This window comes from Ceratotherium simum, chromosome 28 (assembly GCF_057802395.1).
Source record: "Ceratotherium simum simum isolate JZ-2026a chromosome 28, ASM5780239v1, whole genome shotgun sequence".
Classification (NCBI taxonomy): Eukaryota; Metazoa; Chordata; class Mammalia; order Perissodactyla; family Rhinocerotidae; genus Ceratotherium; species Ceratotherium simum.
Window position 1 is genome coordinate 14463705 of NC_141927.1, and position 22495 is coordinate 14486199.

General features: G+C 35.9%; 1 protein-coding gene across 4 annotated transcripts in view; it reads left to right on the forward strand.

Moving 5' to 3' along the window:
• The window catches only part of TENM3 (teneurin transmembrane protein 3), a 597691-nt gene that overhangs the window by 391732 nt on the left and 183464 nt on the right, over nt 1–22495 (forward strand). For all 4 annotated transcript variants that reach the window (XM_014786234.2, XM_004428722.3, XM_014786235.2 and 1 more), the window contains one exon: nt 22099–22336. In XM_014786234.2, coding sequence (XP_014641720.1) covers nt 22099–22336 — 238 coding nt within the window. The remainder of the gene's footprint in view (nt 1–22098; nt 22337–22495) is intronic.

Here is a 22495-nt window from a genome sequence, read left to right on the forward strand (position 1 = left end):
TAATGATCTGTTGAATCTGACCCTACATTTTTATCCCCATTTCCAGGGCTTTTGTTTATGTACTCAATACAAATATTTACTGCAAATATCTACTAACTCTCCTCACCCGCCACTCACTCAAACACAACACAGACACACACACACACACACACACCCCAACTTTATACTCCATGTTGCTGCCAGAGTAATCTTCATAAAATGCATCTTTGAATTTGTCATTCATTTGCTTAAAATCGTTCAGCAGCTCCCTGGTGCTCTGTAGTCAATACACAAGGCAAGACCCATCGAAATCTTTTCATCTCTATCTTTCCAACTTCATTTCCTATCTCATTTGCCTTTCTCCTGTGCAATCCCAACATCCACCTTTATGCAAACTAGGAAGAAGGACCTGTCCACCCACTTCCAAAAAAATTGGCCCTGAGAACCCTATGAGTAACAGCAGAGCATCGTCTGATACAGTGCTGAAAGGTGAGAGGATGGTGCAAAAAGGCCGGGCAGGGTTCCGATCTACTGTGCAGAGGGTCGCTAGGAGTCAGAATCAACTCAACAACACTAACAACAAACAAAAAATATTTGATCTTTTTGTATGTTTGTATACTCAAGAGTAGGAGGGCAGTATAGTTTAGTAGAAAAAAACGTTTGGAGCCAGGCACAATGGAAGCTCCAAAAGGGCAGAAAAGTTTCTGTTTAATTCGTTATTCAATTACTAGTACCTAGCAAGTACCTGAAATACTGTAGGAGTTCAGTGTGTATGTGTTGTATGAATTAATGAATAAATCAGTTAATGAGTAAATGAAGGAGATAATTGTGTTTTACTCATTGGAATTGGATGGGATATCAGCCCAGGAGGCATTTCTAAAGATATTAAGGCTTTAAATGAAGATCCTCCCTTCTATAGTATTGCTGTAATGAAGGAATGAATATCTAAAGGGAATTTCTAACCATTCAGTAAGTTACCTAGGAAACTGTAATAGTTAATTTCAGAAATAGCAGTGGAGTCACCAACAATGAAGTGGATCTCCATTATTGACAACATAGAAATTCATGAATCTAGGAGAAAATATATAAATTTGAGGAATATATTTTGTTTTTTGTTTTGTTTTGTTTTGTTTTTATTGTTGTTGCTTTCTTTTTTTGTTTTTGTTTTTGTTTATTGCAGTAACATTGGTTTATAACGTTGTAAAAATTTCAGGTGTACATCATTATACTTCTATTTCTGCATAGATTACATCATGTTCACCACCAAAACACCAACTACAACCCATCACCACACACATGTGCCAAATTATCCCTTTCACCCTCCTCCCTCCCCCCTTCCCTTCTGGTAACCACCAATCCAATCTCTGTCCCTATGTGTTTGTTTATTGTTGTTATTATCTACTACTTAATGAACGAAATCATATGGTATTTGACCTTCTCCCTCTGACTTATTTCACTTTGCATTATACCCTCATTGTCCATCCATATTGTCATAAATGGCTGGATTTCATCATTTCTTATGGCTGAGTAGTATTCCATTGTGTATATATATCACATCTTCTGTATCCATTCGTCCCTTGATGAGCACTTAGGTTGCTTCCAAGTCTTGGCTATTGTGAATAACGCTGCAATGAACACAGGGGTGCATGTACCTTTACAAATTGGTGTTTTCAAGTTCTTTGGATAAATACCCAGCAGTGGAGTAGCTGGATCATATGGTAGTTCTATCCTTGATTTTTTGAGGAATCTCCATACTGTTTTCCATAGTGGCTGCACCAGTTTGCACTCCCACCAGCAGTGTATGAGAGTTCCCTTCTCTCCACATCCTCTCCAACACATGTTGTTTCCTGTCTTGTTGATTATAGCCATTCTGACGGGCATGAGGTGATATCTCATTGTAGTTTTGATTTGCATTTCCCTGATAGTTAGTGATTTTGAACATCTTTTCATGTGTCTGTTGTCCATCTGTATATCTTCTTTGGAGAAATGTCTGTTCAGGTCTTTTGCCCATTTTTTAATTGGGTTGGTAGATTTTTTGTTGTTGAGATGCATGAGTTCTTTATATATTTTGGAGATTAAGCCCTTATCAGATATATGGTTTGCAAATATCTTCTCCCAATTGTTAGGTTGTCTTTTCGTTTTGTTGATGGTTTCCTTTGCTGTGCAGAAGCTTTTTAGTTTAATGTAGTCCCATTTGTTTATTTTTTCTATTGTTTCTCTTGCCCGGTCAGACGTGGTGTTTGAAAAGATGTTGCTAAGACCGATGTCGAAGAGCGTACTGCCTATGTTTTCTTCTAGAAGTTTCACAGTTTCAGGTCTTACATTCAAGTCTTTAATCCATTTGGAGTTAATTTTTGTGTATGGTGTAAGGTAAGGGTCTACTTTCATTTTTTTGCATGTGGCTATTGAGGAATATATTTTGTTTTAACATTAATAGATATGGTTATCATGCACATAAATACAAATAGTACTTCTTTTTTCCAGCTTCAGCTATATTTATAATTCTTTGAGTACTCAGCAACCTATAAGATAATCTCACCAAAATATCCTATGTCAACATTTCTTAACCATTATCAACATAGCTAAAATTTAATTTATCATTTTTTTAACTAATATATCCCTCCTGCTGTGGTAGGTGCTCAATAAATATTTGTGGAATGAATGAATAAACCATTAACAAACGAGTCTGCTCGGCTCCCACACTTAAAAAGATGGTCCTCATGTCACAGCCAAATTGCTGCTAGAAGATCCTTGTATCTGGAAGAACACCCATGTTAAGCTTTCTCCAACTTATTTTCTCATAATAAATCACTCCGAAGGAACTTATACATGGCCTGCCAAATCAAGAACAAATTCTTCCATTTGGAGTTTAAAGTCATCAGTTAGCCCCACTTTGCCTATCTGGAATTCTCTCTCTTAACTTGTTGTCCAAACCAGTGTCCTGCTCATCTCCACAGTCTTCTTTGTGATCACTGTTTTGACTGTCCTAAATCTTTGCTTCTCCCTTCAAAGTTTAGCTCAAGGTTAGCCTACATCTTAAGCTTTCCCAGCTAACCCCAGCACAAAGCAAATGTTTCCTATTCGCTTTCCTCATATTATAGTTTGAATGTTTTGCTTTTTCTTTTCTTTTTTTTGCATTTACCTGAGATTTGTGTTCTAGCTGGTTTCATGTGGTTAAATCCTATCTCCAAAAAGAGCATAAGCTCCTTTCGGCCAATAAACCTGTCTTCTCCTTCTGTATCTCCACAGTACTTGAATATTATTGGGTAAAAAAAAAATTTTGAACTTGTGGCTTGGCAGCAGCCAACCATTGTTGGTTCAAAAAGGAGAAAAAATGTATGAAGACGAAGCTGTCAGTTGTATGCAGGATCGATTGTAGTGGAGAGAGTCAGTAGGCAAAGATGTCAGCATACAGTTTTTCACAGGGCTTATACCTAGTCAGCAGACAAGGGTTTTTATTTAATAAATGAGAGGTAGGGAGGGAGGCATTATAAGGGTCTAGATAGGGTGATGCGGTGGGAATCCAGGGGAAGGGGCATAAGCAAGGTGCATTTTGAGTCAACTCACAATAAACTTGATGATTAAATATAAAGGATCAAAGAGAGTAAGAGTCAAAAATGTCACCAAACTTTTGAGTAGAAAAATGGTGAATTCAGTGGAAAAGTGAAATGGTCGAGGAAGAGGATATGGATTGGGTAGAGTGTACAGAAGGAGGAGGATAAACTTGGTTTTGAACAGATTGACAATGCACATAAAGACAAGAAAAAATGTTTTCCTTTAAAGTGTTTTAGAATAAGAAAAATGACATTACATTGGCTACAATGGATGTTAAAAATTGTATCCACAGATTTGAAAAACTTTTTTTCCCCCCAGTGTGGAGGTGCTATCTAGATTAATTTTCAGGGATCATACTTTAGACATCTTTTAAAATCACTTTAGTTTGTTTTAAAGCAGGGTTGTAATGGTACTCAGGTATGAAGAGAGTTAATTGAAACATTCGTACTAGTATAATTTTGTTGAAATTCTCATTTCAAATTTAATGGATCGGTGCCTGCTGCAAAGGAAGAGCCACACCGGGAACTCATTTACCTGTGAGAAGGCAGCCCGGCAGAGGCTGAAATCTTGGTTCTTTTAAGAAAATTGCATGATGTTAAGGTTTGTTTTCGCTGCTGCTGTTTCTAGTGCTTTCAATAGGATATAACTATGCTTGAGGACCAGTAGAGGACAGAAATCAGATCTTAATCAGTCTTGATGTCTTTTTCTGTGTTAAAAAAAAAGAGGTTCAAATTCACTTTAAAGTCTATGGAGTTTAATGAAAGTAAGGAGAGAGAAAAGTACTTTTTTGAGGGCTATCATTTCTCTTAGTGTGACACTATTAATAATGTAGTGTAATGCTATTTTGGAAGTTTGGTTCTTTCCTTGTGTTTTGTCTTGTTGTGACTGTTTTCTATGTTCTGAATGAAAGAGGAATAAAGCACTTAAAGGTACTGTATTAAATCCACTGTCTCCTCGTGCGCCACATTATCTCTCACCTCAGCTGTATTCTTCGAAGAAATAACCCTTCCAAGATCTGTTTTTTTCTTCGCCTTGCTCTTTTATTGTCTCTCTCTTACCAACGTTTGCAGGGTTCTTCACACCGTATTTTCTTTTTCAATGTGGATGAAAACTAGATCATGATGTGACCGTTTCATTGTGAGTGTAACTTCCCTTTTTGACAGCTCCGTTAGATCTGCCCAGTTATAAATCTTCATATTTCTGACTTGCCTTGAAATCAGAAAGTGTTTTCATTATGCTAGTCTTTGTGAGCCACAAGCATGAATGAAGACATGGCAGACAGCACTGCCTCTTCCTTGAACTTTCCTGATTTAACTCAGCGCCAAGGCAAAACGTTGGCTGCTAAACCTCATGATTCAGCTTTGATTGCTAATTATCTGTGATACATTTTTGAATTTAAAGAGTGTTTCTGAGGTCACTTTCCCTTTTTGTGTGTGCAGTAATGTGTTGTGTATAACTTGGATTTCATAATCTTCGTTGTTTAAAGTTAATTAGTATTCTTTGTTAAAATACCTTCTGCTTTGCTTGAGTAATCATTTAATTGCATCTGTCTTCGTCACTTGATTTTGGTGACTATTTTTAAGTCAAATGATATATTTAATGTGTGCTACCTCTAATTTCATTGACATGCAAAAAGTCAACTACTAAACATGTTAGTATAAGTTATACTTTTATTTTCTAATAGTTTATTTTTATAACATGCATAAGGTTAACTAATTAAAATTACCTAGTATTTTAACATAATAGGTAAGAAGTAAGAAATTATAAGGGAAGCAGATATTGTTTTAAATATAATATATGAAATTAATCCTATTTTGATGCCCTCATAAACATATAAACCTGGCAATATATGATCAAAGTAAGAAATTAAAGAGTTAATAGTTCTTTATAAACCAGAAGGCCATTAACTTTTAATAATGCTGTCTCAAATATTTGTCTGTAAATTGTGGTGATAATCAAAGATGAGCCTATGGGATTGTGCTTTGTAGTAGTGTTTGATTTGATAACTCCAGTAATCCCTTAAGAATGTTAGGAAAAATATTTTATGCTTACATTAGCAACTATTGTGAGTTTGTAAAATAACCTGCCAACCCCAAGATGTATTATAGCGACAAGAAGAAAAGGAATAATATCTAAGATCTTATGTATATATACATATTTTTAATCATTACTTTTAGAGATTGCTTTAACCTATAATGTATTTTTCTTTCTTAACATGAGAAAGAGATGAACTGGCTTCAGAAAATTTAAAAGTGAGACAAAAAACTGCCCACATAGTAAAAAATGTTAAACTCTTTAGAAAACTGGAAAATAACATCCAAATTATTTTTTCATCTGTGTTCCCCATTTAAAATGCAATGTAGCTTCCCTATAATTAAAAAAAGGCTTCTGTTGTCGCCGATGGGTTATGGTCTCCACACTGGCCTTCACTAGATGACACTCTGACCCCGGACTCAAAGTGAGCTTTTCTTCGATTTAAAATTGAAGGTCTACAATGCTATCTTAAAGCTAATGTTTCCTCTTTGTTTTCTTCTTGACAACATACCTGAAAAAAAACTGACAAAAATAAATACTCCTATATAAATTAGCGTGGAAAGCTTTAGAGTCGTGTTCTGTGACCATTGCTAGAGTTCTCAATTTCTCAGAACTTTTTGTCCTCGCGTGTGAAATAGGAATAAATACCGACAGCTTAAGGTGGCTGTGAGAGTAAATAAAATAATGTATGTTGAGTACATAGCATAATGAGTCTAATAAACTTTAATGAGTGTACATTTCCTTTGTGGACTCCCCTCCCCCAATGCGCCCCCCACTTTTGCATTTAGGATTTATAAAGTTATATCAAGCCTTGATTTTTAGGAACTCCCTTTTAGATTTTTAGTAACTCCTGTCTGTAGTTACTGAGTAAACTAACTTACAGCTAGCAAAAAACATAAAATAGAGAAAAAATATGTATTTCCTTTTTTTGTTTTGTTTTAGTGAATAGCACGCAGTATTTTTGAGTCTCAGGGGTTAAAGGAATTGTTATAGACTGGATATGGATGTGTTGGAATGCTTTAAAAAATCGATTCTAGCTAATGGAGAGAATGTTTTTAAAGTGAACTATTGCCATTCCTTCAGTGAACCGCATACAGCAAAAAAATTCAAGTAAACATGGAGGGAGAGGCAAGCTCTTCCTTGTAGAATTAATGAGAATTGCAGTGATCTGCCATGGGGAATTAGAATTTGAAAAACCTTTTCCATGTGCATTATTCCCTTATGTCTAGAACCAGATAAGTAGACTCTAATTTTAAATGTGCAATTATCCAAACAAGATGAATGTGCAGGGCAGTGCTGGATAAGAATGTCGATCTTAATGTTAATATTTTTATTCTCCTTTATGGTAGACATATAGTTGGCAAAAGCCACATGTCTGTGAGATCCCTGAAGAACACAGCTAACTCAGGAGAGATGTAGCCGGCTTTATCTTACATCAACTGTGGAGATACGACCCAAGGGAGACACATCCCAGAATAAGCCCCTTGCTATTGTCCTTTATCATGTTTTTGATCAGTTTTTTTATCTTGAGTAGATTTACATTTTGTAAAATGCAAAGTGATAAAGCAGAACAGCATTTGAGACTTAAAGTCAGCAACCAGAGCTTTAAACTGTATGTGTATATACACGCACACACACGCACACTTAAAACACTATAGAATTATGAAATTTTATGTGTGTGTGTGAGGAAGATTAGCCCTGAGTTAACATCCGATGCCAATCCTCCTCTTTTTGCTGAGGAAGATCGGCCCTGGGCTAACATCCATGCCCATCTTCCTCTACTTTATATGGGACGCCGCCACAGCATGGCTTGCCAGGCGGTGCGTTGGTGCGCGCCCAGGATCCGAACCGGTGAACCCCAGGCTGCCAAAGCGGAGCACGCACACTTAACCACTATGCCACCAGGCCGGCCCCTATGGAATTTTTTTAACTGGAAAAGAGACCTTAGAATTTATAATCTATCCCCCTAATTTTATAGATAAAGGGAGCCAAGACTGAAAGAGTAGAATAGATTAATGATAGACCTGGGACCTAAATATGTTGGTTTAAAAAACAAAAACAAAAAACCAAATATAAGAATTGTCTTTTCTTTTTTCACTTGTATCCTCCTAATTTATATATAAGTAAGATTCTATTATGACTCTGGGTCTTTAATAAATGAAAATGACTTGTATTTGATATGTTTGAGTTTCAGAAATTTTGAAATTAATTTCAGGACACTAGATTCCTTTTAAAAAATAATAATTATATTTAAAAAATAAAACGTACTTCTACAGCACAAACCCAGTCAGCAATCAGTAGTTAGTGTATACTATATCCACAGACAACATATTTTCCTTAATAGGCAGAGAATACACATGCTTACCTATAAAAGCTTTGTGAGCTGTGCATATTTAGCACGTTTTGTGTATATTGTAATAAAGTGATTTACTAAAATATTTAGGTAAAAGCAAATATATTCAAGACTATGTGGGAATGCAACAGATACAAGTAGAAGATTTTTATTGATAAGTAAATTCTAATAATACAAGTTTTACCTCACTTTTAAGAATCATCATGATTTTCAACAGAAGGCCATATTTATTATAAACCCTAAGCAGTCTTTCTGAAACCTGAAAAAGATTTGTGAAAACAGCCTGCAATAAAAATCACACATGCTTCATAAAACACTACTTGATAGATATCACTTGCACCATTAAGAACTAAACGACAAAGGATGTAATTTCAGGTCTGGCATGCAATATTAATCGAAAGCCTTTAAAACATCTTGCTGATGGGAACTATGACAACGTGACATTGAAGAATTATGAGTTAAAGACATCTATCTTAATCAGATTTTCAAAGTAAATGCCATAAAACATAAAGTTGTTTCATTCATTTTTACATTTTCACATGTTTCGGTGGGAGCATCATTTTCTAGTGTGTTGCTTTAAATGCGAAGAATACAAATTCAGTACTTAAAAGTATGAGTTCAGTATACAGGATTGAAGCAAATTTTAGGCAGCCGCGCTGCATACACAGGGAATTATTTCTGTAAGAATGTACATTCTTTTCATCTTTTACACTAGTGATACATTATCCTGAGTAAACACTCTAAATGATATTGAGATACTTTTGAAAAATAATTAGGTATATGTTTGCCTTTATAAATTTAGAAGTGAAAATAGAATGTTTTTAAAGACCTCCCTGTAGAAGTTATGTTATGAGCATACTCACACATAAACATCTTTTGGCCAAAAAAATAAATATATGGTAAAACATTTTTATTGCTTTATTTGAATAAATGGGAAAAGTCTGGAAAATAAGACCTTACATTAAAAAAGCACTTCACAGTTTATAAAAATACTTTAATATACCTTATCTCTTTTAATCCTCACAACACTTCTGTATAGGAGCGATTATTACCACCTTTTTTTTTTTTTTTTGGTGAGGAAGATTAGCCCTGAGCTAACGTCCGTTGCCAATCGTACTCTTTTTTGCTGAGGAAGATTGGCCCTGGGCTAACATCCATGCCCATCTTCCTCTATTTTGTATGTGGGATGCCGCCATAGCATGACTTGATAAGTGGTGCGTAGGTCCGTGCCTGAGATCTGAACCTGTGAACCCCAGACCACCGAAGCACAGCAGGTGAACTTAACCACTATGCCACCCAGCCGGCCCCGTATTACCCCCATTTTACAGATGAGGAATTAGAGAATTTGAAATTGATTATGAGTATGAAATTGATTCACTCAGTTATATAGTTACTAAATTTTATTAAATTGATTCACTCAGTTATATAGTTACTAAATTTTAGACAGGGAGCTTGAACCCAGGTGTTATGGACTGAATGTTTGTTTCCCTCAAAATATATATGGTGAAGCCCTAATCCCCTAAGTGACTATATTTGGAGGTGGGAACTCTAAAGAAGTAAATAAGGTTCAATGAGATCATAAGGTGGAGGCCTTGATTGGATAAGATTAGGGTCCTTATAAAAAGAGACACCAGAGAGCTATCTCTCTCTCTGCTGTGTGAGGACACGGGGAGAAGACAGCCGTCTACAAGCTAGGAAGAGAACCCTCGCCAGAAACAGACTCCACCCGACCTTAATCTGGGACTTCATCCTCCAGAACTGTGAGAATATAAATTTCTGTTGCTTAAGTCACCCAATGTGTGGTGATTTGTTATGGCAGCCGGAGCAGACTAACACACCAGGCCTTTTTTACTCTTCTCCACTGTAAATCCAGTGCTCATTTACCTCTTTGATGGAAAATTTTAATAAACTTGCACTAAAATATGTATAGACTGATGAAATAAAAGATCAGAAGATCTGTGAAAGAATATCTTACCTGCTTCTTCTTGAACCTCTGTTTTGAGAGAAAGCTTTCTCAGGGCAATTAGCATCCTATAGAAAGACACAGCCTTCCAGCCTCAACAAATCACGCTTGCTACTATTTTAAAAGGCACAACCAACCCTTAGAAAATGCATTAATCTCCCAAACAATAATAGTACCTTACATTTCTATAGTACTTTGCAATTTACAGAGTGTTTTCACGTACATGATCTCATATTGATGTTGGTTTTCGTAATATGTCTCATATTTACTATTCTTTTCACTGTACCATCCTGCTTTCCGTTGGTGCTCAGTCATTAAAACAGCAGAAAAATGTATATTGGGAAGAGGCTTTTATGCACACACACAAAAATTATACTAAAATTATTAATGACAGAGAAGGGAATTCAAGTATACATGTGTCAGCTTAAACTATGACTCTGTTTCCCTTTTAATCAAAGAACATCATTGCGTGGTTTCCACTTAACAGATCACCCTCAGTGCACCTGCCAAGAATGGGAAGGATATAGTGGGTTCCATTGAAGTCTGTTGCATCTACATAATATTTAATGTTTGTGATAACACACATCTCTGCCTAGGGATTGTAATATGATTAGAAGGAAACTTAAAAAATTAGATTCTATTTCAATGTAAGACATTTACAGACGATATGGACTCAATAAACTGCAGATAACAAATATGATATCAAATAGTATGCTAGGGAAAAATTCAATGGTGGAGTTAATATTTTGGGGGAACAAGATAAGCAGGGTTGTTGGGTACTTTCTGTATGTTGTCTGATCACTTATTTTTCCTGTAGTTGCTGAAATATTTAAAAAATAAAAATCAGAAAAAGATTCAGATAAAGTAGGCTGAATCTCTTTTTCTTAAAATTAACTATATTTTTAAAATGGATTGTAATTGTCATCATAATTTTTAAAAAACAGGTCAGTTTTCCTTTGAGTTTGAAACTTACATGCTGGCTTTTTACGTAGTTGTTTTTACAAGCAATTTTAATATTGAAATCTGAAGTAAATTTGAGAAAAAATGATTTTCACTGTACGTACCTTCAAATGTTACTAGTTACAACATAAGGTAATAAAGAGTGGTTTATTTAAAAAATAAAAATATGTTTTTTAATATTTATCACATAAGTAGGGTATTTATGACATCAGTTAGTATGGTAGAGTTTTCATAATATTTACATTTAAAGTAAAGTAATTTTTTTACTAAATATCCCGTAAATGTTTTATATGTATAACTTAAGATAATATGATGGTTTTTTTAACTTACCTTGAATTTTTAATATTTATAACATAAGCTAATATGTTTCAAGAAAATATTTTGTGTTACCTAAAATAAGGAGAATTTTAAAGCTAAACAACTTTATAATTCATTGCATGACCTCACCCTACCTCTCCACCACTATTATTTTTTTTTTTTTTATAATTTTATTTATTTTTTCCCCCGAAGCCCCAGTAGATAGTTGTATGTCATAGCTGCACTTCCTTCTAGTTGCTGTATGTGGGACGCGGCCTCAGGATGGACGGAGAAGCAGTGCGTCTGTGCGCGCCTGGGATCCGAACCTGGGCCGCCAGCAGCGGAGCGCACGCACTTAACCGCTAAGCCACGGGGCCAGCCCATCCACCACTATTTTTTTACAGAGGAGAAAAACCGAGGCTCAGAAGTTAATTAATGTATATGTGGTTATGTTTAGTTATTTAAAGCAAGTATTTAACCCTGTGTCTCCTGTTTCCTTTTCTAGTACTCTTTCTTCCATATCAGACATATTCTTTGTGATAAAGAATATGTTATCTGAAAAGCACAGCAAATTCTGCATTATTTGCAATATTCAGTTTGCTCCTCTTATTCTTTATAAGCCACCTGTCACATAATAACGGCTATTAGTTGCTTTGCAGCCTGTCCTTATCCATATGTCAAATATGTACTTTCTTTATATCATATCATATAGTCCATTTAAAGTCAATAAAATATAATTGCACTAAAATCAAATTCTCCTTAGGTAATGAGAGAGGAGAGAAGGGTTGATTGATTATATGTCAGCAATTTTTTGTTGTCAAGATTGGGACAGCTTCTTCCTTTTTTTTGCTTACTCTCTCAGATAAAAATATTTTCAAGTCGGTAGAAGAATATCCTGAAACATATACTGAGACATTTTAAAGGTATTTTTCATCTAGTTTTCTATGCACGTATAATAGATAAGTTTTATGTATGTTTCTGTAAGAAATGATTGTGCAAAACTAAGAATTCCATAGAGGATAATTAATATGTCCGTGGCATTATTAGTGTTAAGTACATTAAAAGGTGAACTACTTTAACAAGCAGTTTATATTTGTTTCCACCTACTGAAATCTGTTAGGGTGCTTGACATTTTACATAAACTGCACACTTTTGAGCAGCAACCATAGAAGCCAGAATATCTTCAAAGAGAAGTTACTGCCATTCAAGAGAAGTTACCTTTTAAATAAGACAACCAAAAAAGCTGTTATCCAATAACAAAAAAGAGAATAGCAGAGATCATTCATATGAAATGAGAAAGAGATGAGTAAGTGCATGTTCTGTATAATCTGACAGCCATAAGCATGGTATTAGGAACTTTGAAGAAAGCTGTTTAAGTAGCTCTAAAGAAAACTGTATTCTTGCCTTCTGGAACTCTTACTAGATGTGTATTGAGCTTTCTCCTTCGATCTTTTTTGTCTTTGTCTTTTCTCTCTTTCATATTTAAGCACTCTTGATCTTTCTGATGCCATCTGAGTAATTTTCCCAGATCTCTTTTCCAGTTCACTGGTACTCTCTACCATTGTGTCTAATATACTGTTTAAACCGTCAGACAAGTTTCTAATTTCAATGGCTGCATTTTTCTTGTTTATATACATCCTACCTTTTTTTTTAAACTGCCTCTTCTTTTTTCATAGTGTCTTATTCTTATGTTTTTAATTTCTTTTAAGTCTTTAATCATTTTGAACATACTTATAGTTTTATCTGTTGGTTATATTATCTGAAGTTTTGGGGGAGATAAATTCTTGCTGTTTATTTTGTCTGTAGGTTTTGGCTCAAGGTGGATTGTTTCCTTTTAAATTTTGTAATTTTAGACTGTAAATTCATTGGAAGTAGGGTTTCTCTGTGGAAATCCTATGTGATGTTGGTTGGGAGCATGTTCTTCTAAAGAAGTTTTGCACTTCCTTCTGCTGGATGCCTCAGGGAGGAGCATTGCTGACCCAGGACCACTTTTAATATTAATTTCTTGGCTTGGGGTTCCAGGACTATGCTGATAGTATAAGTTTCGACCTCATACTCCAACCCTGGGGAAGCCCAGGCCAGTGGTTAAAATTTTCAGGAGTTGTTTTCTTTCCCATCCAGGGCTTAAGACAACGTAGCAAGATTCCTTACTGTTCCCTTTGCAATGAGAAGGTATTTTAAGTCTACTCATAGACTGAGGGTATAGCACTTCAAAGGTTGGTGCTGTGTGTAGGGGTCTCAGCAACAACTGACTCTTTCTTGTACAGTAAAATGGTTACAGAGACTGGCAGATCTCCTCAAGAAGCTACAGTGTCAGCTGAAATGCTCTCAACATTTTTTCTCTCCCCTTTGCTTCTGGCCCATCCTTTCTTTTCAATTCAGTTATATTAACCTAAAGTATAAGTTGCACTGGTGGGCTGAAATTTTGGCTGTTTTGTTCACTGTTGTATCTTCAGTGCCTGGAACAAAGTCTGGCAAGTGTTAGACAATCAATAGATATACTAAATGAATTAATCCAAAAGGTATTTATTATATTTTACCCAGAAATTCTGGGTATTTTATAGCAAAGGAGTTGACAGGTAATCTAGGTTGCCACATTGCTTGAAATAGAAAGTACAATGGACTCTCAAAGAAAAGAGAATGCAAAGATTTAAGGACTCATACCTTGATGACTTCTTCTAATACTCATTTCAAAGAATGACCTTAAATAAACTAAACCAAATTCTCACTCAGTAAGTACAGTAGATCAGTTCATCTGTGCTCACTTAAATAATATCCTCTGGGCAATACAAGTCTTCCTTTTACATCCTCTCGTTTATCTCTAAGGTTTTTCATACACAAATGTCTGTATGTAACTAGCCTTACAATCATTTGTCTGATGATGAAGCGATAAGAGCAGTATTGTTTACTTATATAGTATTTTATGATTTTTAAAAGCACATTTTTTATTTTCATTTGATTTGCATGCAACTGTCTGAAATGTTTAAGTGTCAGATAATTGTGGTGAAAATTTTTACATGGTGCCATATTTTAACCAAGCGTTTACAGAGGTGTGTAAATGGACAATTCACTTTCAAACATTTGGCTTGTATGAGAATCATCAGGTAAAATAACCCGAGGAACAAGTTTATGTGAAAATGATTTTCTAAGTGAGGTGAGGTCTTTCTTTTCTAATTTCCATTATACCATTTTAAGTGATTATCTTATTAATATAGTATTTGGCGGGGGGCGGGGGCAGGTGGGAAAGGAGAGGAGAAGAAAACACCCTGAATACGTAAATATTTTTGTTCTAATATGAGCTCTGTGAAGTTGTGGTAGGACTAAGAACACATATTTCCTTAACTCAGATTTTCTCCATTTATAAGGAAAATTCATGCCACTTAATTTTTTTTCTTCATAGGGAAGTTATGACAACTAAATGTCTGCAATCTATATGAGATTTTCTGGGCAGAGGAAACATTTTTATACATAACTTACTATTTTCAGTGTCATAAAAAAAGTTTGAATTTATAATACATCTTCCTAATAGCTCCTGAAATGTAGCCAGATGAGGGAGGGGTTGTTGCCTAAATTTACCATTAGAACATCAAGAGAAAGCAATTTCCATACGGCCACTGAGTTAGTTGATAAGGGAACAAAAGATTAAACCAAATCCAAGAATTCAATTGGGATTTTCAAACTCAAAAGCTAAGTGTGAATTGGTCCTTTTCCCCTGGGAACATTCACTCCAAGCTCTGGTCACTACAGTTAAAACTAATATGGTAATAAAATATACAGCGACAAAAAGAGTTTTATGTGTTTTGTTTTGGTGACCTGCTGTAAGAGAGAGGTCAATTTTGAAGAAAACTTAAGTTTTGTTTGAGACATGTAGGAGAAGGTAAAGATACAGCCAGGAAGTGAAGTGAGAATGAATAAATTTTATGATACAGAAACATCAGCACCTTTGCTAATCACCAGTAAGTGGGCTTGGCTCCTTCTAAATGTTTGTCTGGTCCAACATGGTCTATGTATCATGTTGTAAAGTCTTAGAGGGCCAGAACCCTGAGTTTGTTGGTTTATTCAACTTGCTGGCATTAGTATCTAAGAGGATGCAAGCCATAGGCAGAGGAATGAGGAATCCTAGTAGATATTTTAGGTAACAGTGCTTCTTGGAGTTCTTTAGCAGTTTGGTAAACCTAGAAATGTTTCTGTTCTTTTGTGTTTCTCTCTCTCTCTCTCATCCTCTCCCTCTGCCTCTTTCCTCTCCCCACTTGGTAAAGTTAAAAATGTTTCTGTTCAGGGCCCACCCGGTTGCGTAGTGGTTAAGTTTGTGCGCTCCACTTCGGCAGCCGGGGGTTTGAAGGTTCGGATCCCAGGCACGGACCTACACACCGCTCATCAAGCCATGCTGTGGCGGCCTCCCACATACAAAATGGAGGAATTGGCAACAGATGTTAGCTCAGGGCCAATCATCTTCACCAAAAAAAAAATGTTTCTGTTGTTTTCTGTTTGTCTCTCTCTCATCCTCTCCCTCTGCCTCTTCCCCGTCCCCCTCCCAGTTTCCCTCCAGCTCCGTCTCTTGATCCCTCCCCCTACCATTTATTTGTCTTTTGCCTGCAGACTTTACTCAAATTGCAAACCGTTATTTTAATGCTGCACAGTTATCAGCCCCTAGCTTCTCTCTTCCTTCCAAATTAGAGTATTTCTTCCCTTGTGAAATTTGCAACCAGTCTACAGCTGAGATCCAGGGAGGGAAGAGGACAGATTAGTGCAGGAAGTGGGTGAGACGAAGCAGTCGGAGTAGCTGTGGAGACGCCCTGCTCAAAGTGAGGGCCAGCCCCCTTCTCCTCACCTCTCATCTCACAGTCTCCTTTCAGTTCCTCCCACGCGAACAGAGGCGCACGCACAAATGCAGACATACGCTGGCACACAGATATTTTCTCTCCCAGCAGGTATTATTTTCTCTCCCAGCTTTCCTGTTGGAAAGCCCATTTCCACTCTGCTCCCCGAAGACCTCAGCCCCAGACTGTGAACCTGAGAGGAGCTGGAGCTGGATCACACAGAGCAGACTGGAAGCTGCCAGTAGTGGCTTTTAATTAAAAAAAAAATAATTCAAACCAGCAAATAGGCCCCGATATGTTAAAAAAACAGGTGTTCCTTTTTTTTTCTTTTTTTTTTTTTAATTCTTGACCTGATTCTATGGTCTTACTAAAGATGAGAAAAAGAGACTTAACCTAACTTCGTGACTATGAGATGAAATTCCCTCTTCTGTGGGAACTGGCAAGACATTAGCTTATTTCTGATTCCTATGACATTTCTGATTCTTGTTTTCTTACCTGATAAAGGAAGAACGTTTCCTCTTCAGACATATTTGATTGTGTGTGTTCTTACTTTTCATGGTAATGGTATTAGTTGCTGACGAGGCTCTTCAATTACTTTGTTTTTCCTCATGATGTTCTGCCCTGAAGGGAATTGTTTCTTTCTACCATTAATAAGTTACCATTTAGCACTTACTGTGTGTCAGGCACTGTATCTTTTAGATCCTTTAAATAAGCACTATAAAATAAATGAAGCTCAGAGAGTTATGTAACTTATTCAAGAACATATCCCACTGAAAAATAAATAGCCCATGAAAAATAAATATCCTATATTTACTGTCTTTTGTCTCTATGGCGCCTTTCACCTCACTGATTCATCACAGCAGAGCTGCTCTCCAGGAAAAGTTGTCAGAAGTTTCTGTCCTGCCTCATGTAGAGCTCAGTCAATATGCCTTACATTCACTTGGAATTGGGGTTTTATAAGTTGCTTAAACTGCAATCTACCCCATTACCAAATAGCTTCTGTGGCTCGTAACTCTTCCGTGGTCTAGTAGTCAACACACCTTATTCAGTGTACATCATGACCCAAGTTATTACCCCATGCTGATAGGTTTACTGTGACAACCTTACGTGACATGGTTGAAGAGCTAAATTCTTCGGTGGCAAAGAGCTGAGCCAAAGGACTAAAGTCTTTTCTATCTAATATTTATTATTAATATGTGAATTTTAAAAAATATGTGCTATAAATTTTGTTCAATTTATCAAATGAAAACAAGCAAATATTAGACTGATGCAACTTGTATGAGCAGTAGGAACTTGAAAAAAGAAAGACAGGTGGAAAGAAAGAATGAACTGAGTAAAGACACTTGTTGGGTATAATACATAATTTCTAGTAAGCGTAGTGCCAAAAATTTTATTTTTTTAAAAAAGTAAGGAAGAATATTTTGAAAAAAATAACTTACACCTTTTCTAAAATATTCAATTTGGAGCATTTCTAATCATAAGCTTTAAAATACAAGGAAAATATACTGTGTTTGGTAAGCTATAATATATATTTTATATGTTGTTTCATATCTTATATGTTTATTTTTATGTATCCTTATACATTTTATGTAATCTTTCCCTTATTTGCACATCTAAAAAGGTAGATTTTAGGGGAGTGGCCCCACGGGCTAGTCGTTAAGTTCAGCTCACTCCACTTCAGCGGCGTGGGTTCAGTTCCCCAGGCGCAGACCTACACCACTCATTGGCGGCTATGCTGCGGCAGCAACCCACATACAAAATAGAGGAGGATTGGCACGGATGTTAGCTCAGGGAGAATCTTCCTCAAGCAAAAAGAGGAAGATTGGCAACAGATACTAGGTCATGGCGAATCTTCCTCAGAAAAAAAAAGATGGATTTTAAATGTAGGAACATCTGCTATAGTTCCAAAGAAATATTCCTAAAAATCAATTTCTGGGGTGAGTGACATGGTACCCTTCCTGGATGAGATGACCCCTGAAGGTGCTATTATTGCATAAATGTCACCAGTCGTTCAGCACACTATTAGAAGTCTTAGTGAAGGTACTGAAAAATGCAAAGAAATTTAAATTAGAGTCCTTGCCTTTCAGGATTCAGTTGGAGGTCAGTGAATTTAGTTGAGAAATAAGACATGTTTGCAAATGACCCTACAAATAAAGGCATTATGGGCAGGCTCCACTTTGTACCACTTCCACACTCTCTGCATTGAATTCTTCATAAATAGTCATTCATTCAACAAATATTTATTATCCATCCTGTGTGGTCCTTAGTAGTTCAAAGGTGAATTAGACATGAACCCTGCCCATAGAGAGTCTAACAGAGGACATGAGCCCCGTGAAACTAGTTGTAATACAGAGGGAAAAGTGAAAAAAGCCGTGGAAAAGGAACAGATAAAATACTCTAAGGAGACTCAGAGAAGAAATAACTGATTTCTCCTTGAAGAAAACAGAAGAGGTGTCATCTTTCTCAGAGCTTGAAATACGTAGGATTTGGATACAGAATGATGGAGAAAAATGTCTTTCCAGGTAGAAGCAACTATGCATAGTGGAAAAGTGTGGGGGATATAGTGGGTACAGCAAGCTGTAGAAATCACCTTTAGAGTTTTATGGGCACCAGGAGGCATTTGGAGTTTTCCAGGAGTAACGTGACATGTTCAGAGCTATATTTCAGGAACCTTAAACCTGGTCACTCTGTGAAGTCTAATTGTCCCATCTGTAACTCAGAGTCATTATATCCAGAACTTTTTCTCAAGTCTATACAAAGCCTGAATCAATCGATTAGCTTAAAGCAAAGGCTACAGTTGAAGTTTTGGTTTTCTTGTGTGGATCTGGCCACCTGTATTAGATTCTAGGGTCTAGTCTCCAAGTCTAGACCCTGTTCTCTGTGTGCTTGTGTCCATTTTGAACCTTGGTCATAAAACTTTCCCTGGATATTCAGTTGTTCTTGCTACAAGGACTTAAAAGAGAATTTCTCCCTATTCTTAATACTAATAATAGTTATACCTTTCTTAAGCAAACTTTTTGATCTGAAAAACACTCCAAATCATGTAACTGATCATGTTTCCCTCTTTGCGTTGGAAACTAGATAATTTAGACCCAGATTTGTATCCTGCTTTCAAAACGTGTAGAGTATACAGCAGGCATTTTGCCCACTAACCTCATATCTGGCTTTATCTTATCTTTCTCACTTTCAGCTTTCTTTTATTCTATCTTATTTTCTGGCTATGTTTAATTTTATCTTATCTTGTTACACTTTATAAGCTTATTCTATCTTGAATAAGTTGGTAGAGACAAAGACATACTCCCAACTGCTTCTTACATCCTGTAAGCCCAAATCTCTAGAACTAGCATTGACCTCCAACTGAATCCTTGCATTTTGCTTCTGTTGGTGGTCTGCTGCAGAATTTAAATTTCTGGCCATCCATCCCATCTCACTCAAACTCTGCACTTATTCTGTTCCATCAAATTTTAGATTGAACCCAGCTTTCATTATCTGGATTTTTTTTATTGGTAGGCCTCTTTCTTATGTAGTCAAATCAAAAGATGTACCAGCACACAGAACACACTATGCTGAAATAACCCAGATAGACAACTGGAAAGAGCATGGATCTTTGCATGGTGTCTTTTCTATTATAAGTTCTCAATAGATACTTGCTAAATGAATGAGTGAACTTAGAGAAAGCCGCAGCAGCACTAATTATTTTTGAGACCTTAAATGGAAGTTTTTTCCCCACTGTTTATGTTTTGATTTAAGAGTAAGAATCTTAAATTCAATATATTGAAATATGTGATGATGATAGATCTTAAAATCATTTAATTTTCGATAACAATCGTAATATCCATAACGCTTTACCATTTCCACAATGCTTTCAACTGTTACTAACTTAGCATATCCTTGGAGCACAAAGCCTTGATAAATGTTTGTGGGATGAATGACTAAGTGTGTGAATAAATGAATGAATGAGTGCATTTCATTGAATCCTTAGATTGCACTCATACAGAGATGGCGCAATATTATTTCCCACATTACAGATGAGAAAACTGAGGCTCACTGTCATGATGCCTGACAGAGTTAGGAATTAAATTTGGTATTCTGACTTCTGCTATACTTGCCTTTCTTCTACATGGTATAATATCTAATATATAATTTATTCTATATAAAGTATGTATAATGTAATAGCATTGTTTCATGAAGCCATGCTTAAAACCATGGAGTCATCTGATCCATCCCTCTATTTCTATTTAGGCACAATCTTAATACTTATCCCTTTGAAATGTTTTTCTCTTTGCTTCCATTCCATTAACACCAACCTACTCGATGCCCTCATAAGTGTAGCTTGTTATATCATCCTATAAGCAGCTTCTTGAAATGTTCCTTAAAGACATCCATAGAGATTCTAATCATGTGCACTGATGCTGGGGAAGACAAAGCTAATTAATAAATCTTCCATGAATATTAAACTGTTAGTTTCTGTTTTTCTAACACAATTAAAACTAGATGTGCTTTTTTAACCCTACCATTCCCTCAAAGGCTAATTTCAATTTAACTGAGATTTAGACACTCATAATTTTTCATGAGCACCAAAGCAATGGACCAAGCAAGATTTCTGTAGTTTCTGGTGTGGGGATCTTCAAGAATAGAGACTTCTTTAAGCAGCTTTATTTCATATATGAGGTGCTATCTCTGTCCCTCATTTCAAGAGTAAGAAATTATTAGTTGTTAAATGATATGATATGGATTATTAGAGACCATTAGAAACATGCAGTAATTACTGATATTATATGCTATGGGAGGAGTTACTTTAATTGTTGTTCTCTGTAAAAAGGTTTGATAATATATATTCAAACTATTACGTATCATGTATTCATTTCATGCAACCAGATTACAATGCTAGACTATATTATTTGGCTTAACAATCACTGCTGGAGTTCACATCGTAGATGAAAGATAGTCCCGGTGTTTTCTATTCTCTTTCAATATGTGCATTTATATTAATAGCATGATTTAATACATCACTTTAAATTATATTGCACTTCAAACTGCATTTAGTCAAAAATTGACATCTTATGTGTGTGGAACCATAATAAGTTTAGCATTAAATTAAGGAGTCATCTGTCTGTTTGCTAAAATGTAGTGTTTGTGAATTCTAGCATGTCCAAAGCTAGGTAATGAGATTGAAAAGTCGGTCTCAGATGTTACATTAATTTGTGAATTTTAACTTATGGCTTATTAGCTTTAGGGAATTTTTCCATGGTTACAACCTAGCATCGTGTTTATATTTTGAAGTTGCTGGATCCCTTATGATTCTGGTTTAGAACAAAATATTTGTACCACTGGCATAGTGGCATGAGTCGCTCTGGTCACCTATGACTTTCTCCCAAATGTAGTTATTCTGCATACTACTGTGAAATTGGAAAATCCGTTCTGTGTGTGTTCTAATGGATGTAACGGTCATTAAGTATATGAGTCTTCTGACGTTGTAATCAGATGTGATTCAGTCTGTTAAATATCCATGAAACAACATCTGCTTCACAGAGTGACCTTCTGCTAAAGAATACTTAGCATCTATTAGTAGATCATAGTGCAGATCTGCCTTATTTGAAATGCACTAAACTAGAGTAGTCTACTGCTGTTTAGCAACTAGCTTGTAATAATTTATTGCAGTTAAATAAAGCTTAAAAAAACTCCATTAAATAATTATAGGGATTCTATGCATTTCGAAAACCTTTGTGTTCTACTGAAATTACCCATTTAATTTCAGGGTTGGTGTGTTAAAAAAAGCTGAAATCTAAAGGCACATTAGGGGAGCTGTCAGATGCTGTTTTCTGTAGGTGTTAATAAAACCAGATTGAAAAAAAATCTGAAACAAATTAAAACCAAAAGCAATTTTACCATCTGTTGTATATTAATTAGAACTTTGTGTATCAAGGGTAAACTTGCTCTTAGAGAATGTCACTGAACACTCACTTAATAGAATAATATGCAAATTTATTAGGTTATGGATTTATATGCAGTTTTTAATTCTAATTCATCTACAGTGAATCCCCAAGAAATTGAGAGTGTGTATAGATATGTATGTACACATACACAGGTATATATATATATATATATATAAAATGAGTTTTCTTTTCTTTTTTCAGAGCAACCTACAAGCAATCAAGGCCAGTCCACCTTGCAGCCTTTGCCACCTCCCCATAAGCAGCACTCTGCACAGCATCATCCATCCATCACTTCTCTCAATAGAAATTCCCTGACCAATAGAAGGAACCAGAGTCCGGCGCCGCCGGCTGCTTTGCCCGCCGAGCTGCAAACCACACCTGAGTCCGTCCAGCTGCAGGACAGCTGGGTCCTTGGCAGTAATGTACCACTGGAAAGCAGGTAACTCCTATATGTGAGACTTTCAGGTCATTTGATTGTTAGGACCACACAATGTACCTGCACAGAAAATGCATATCCTACAGTATTTTTTTTAACATCTGAAATTTAAAGATAAACTAATCCAACCCTTTTCTCACTAAGAGAACTTTCCTACACTTA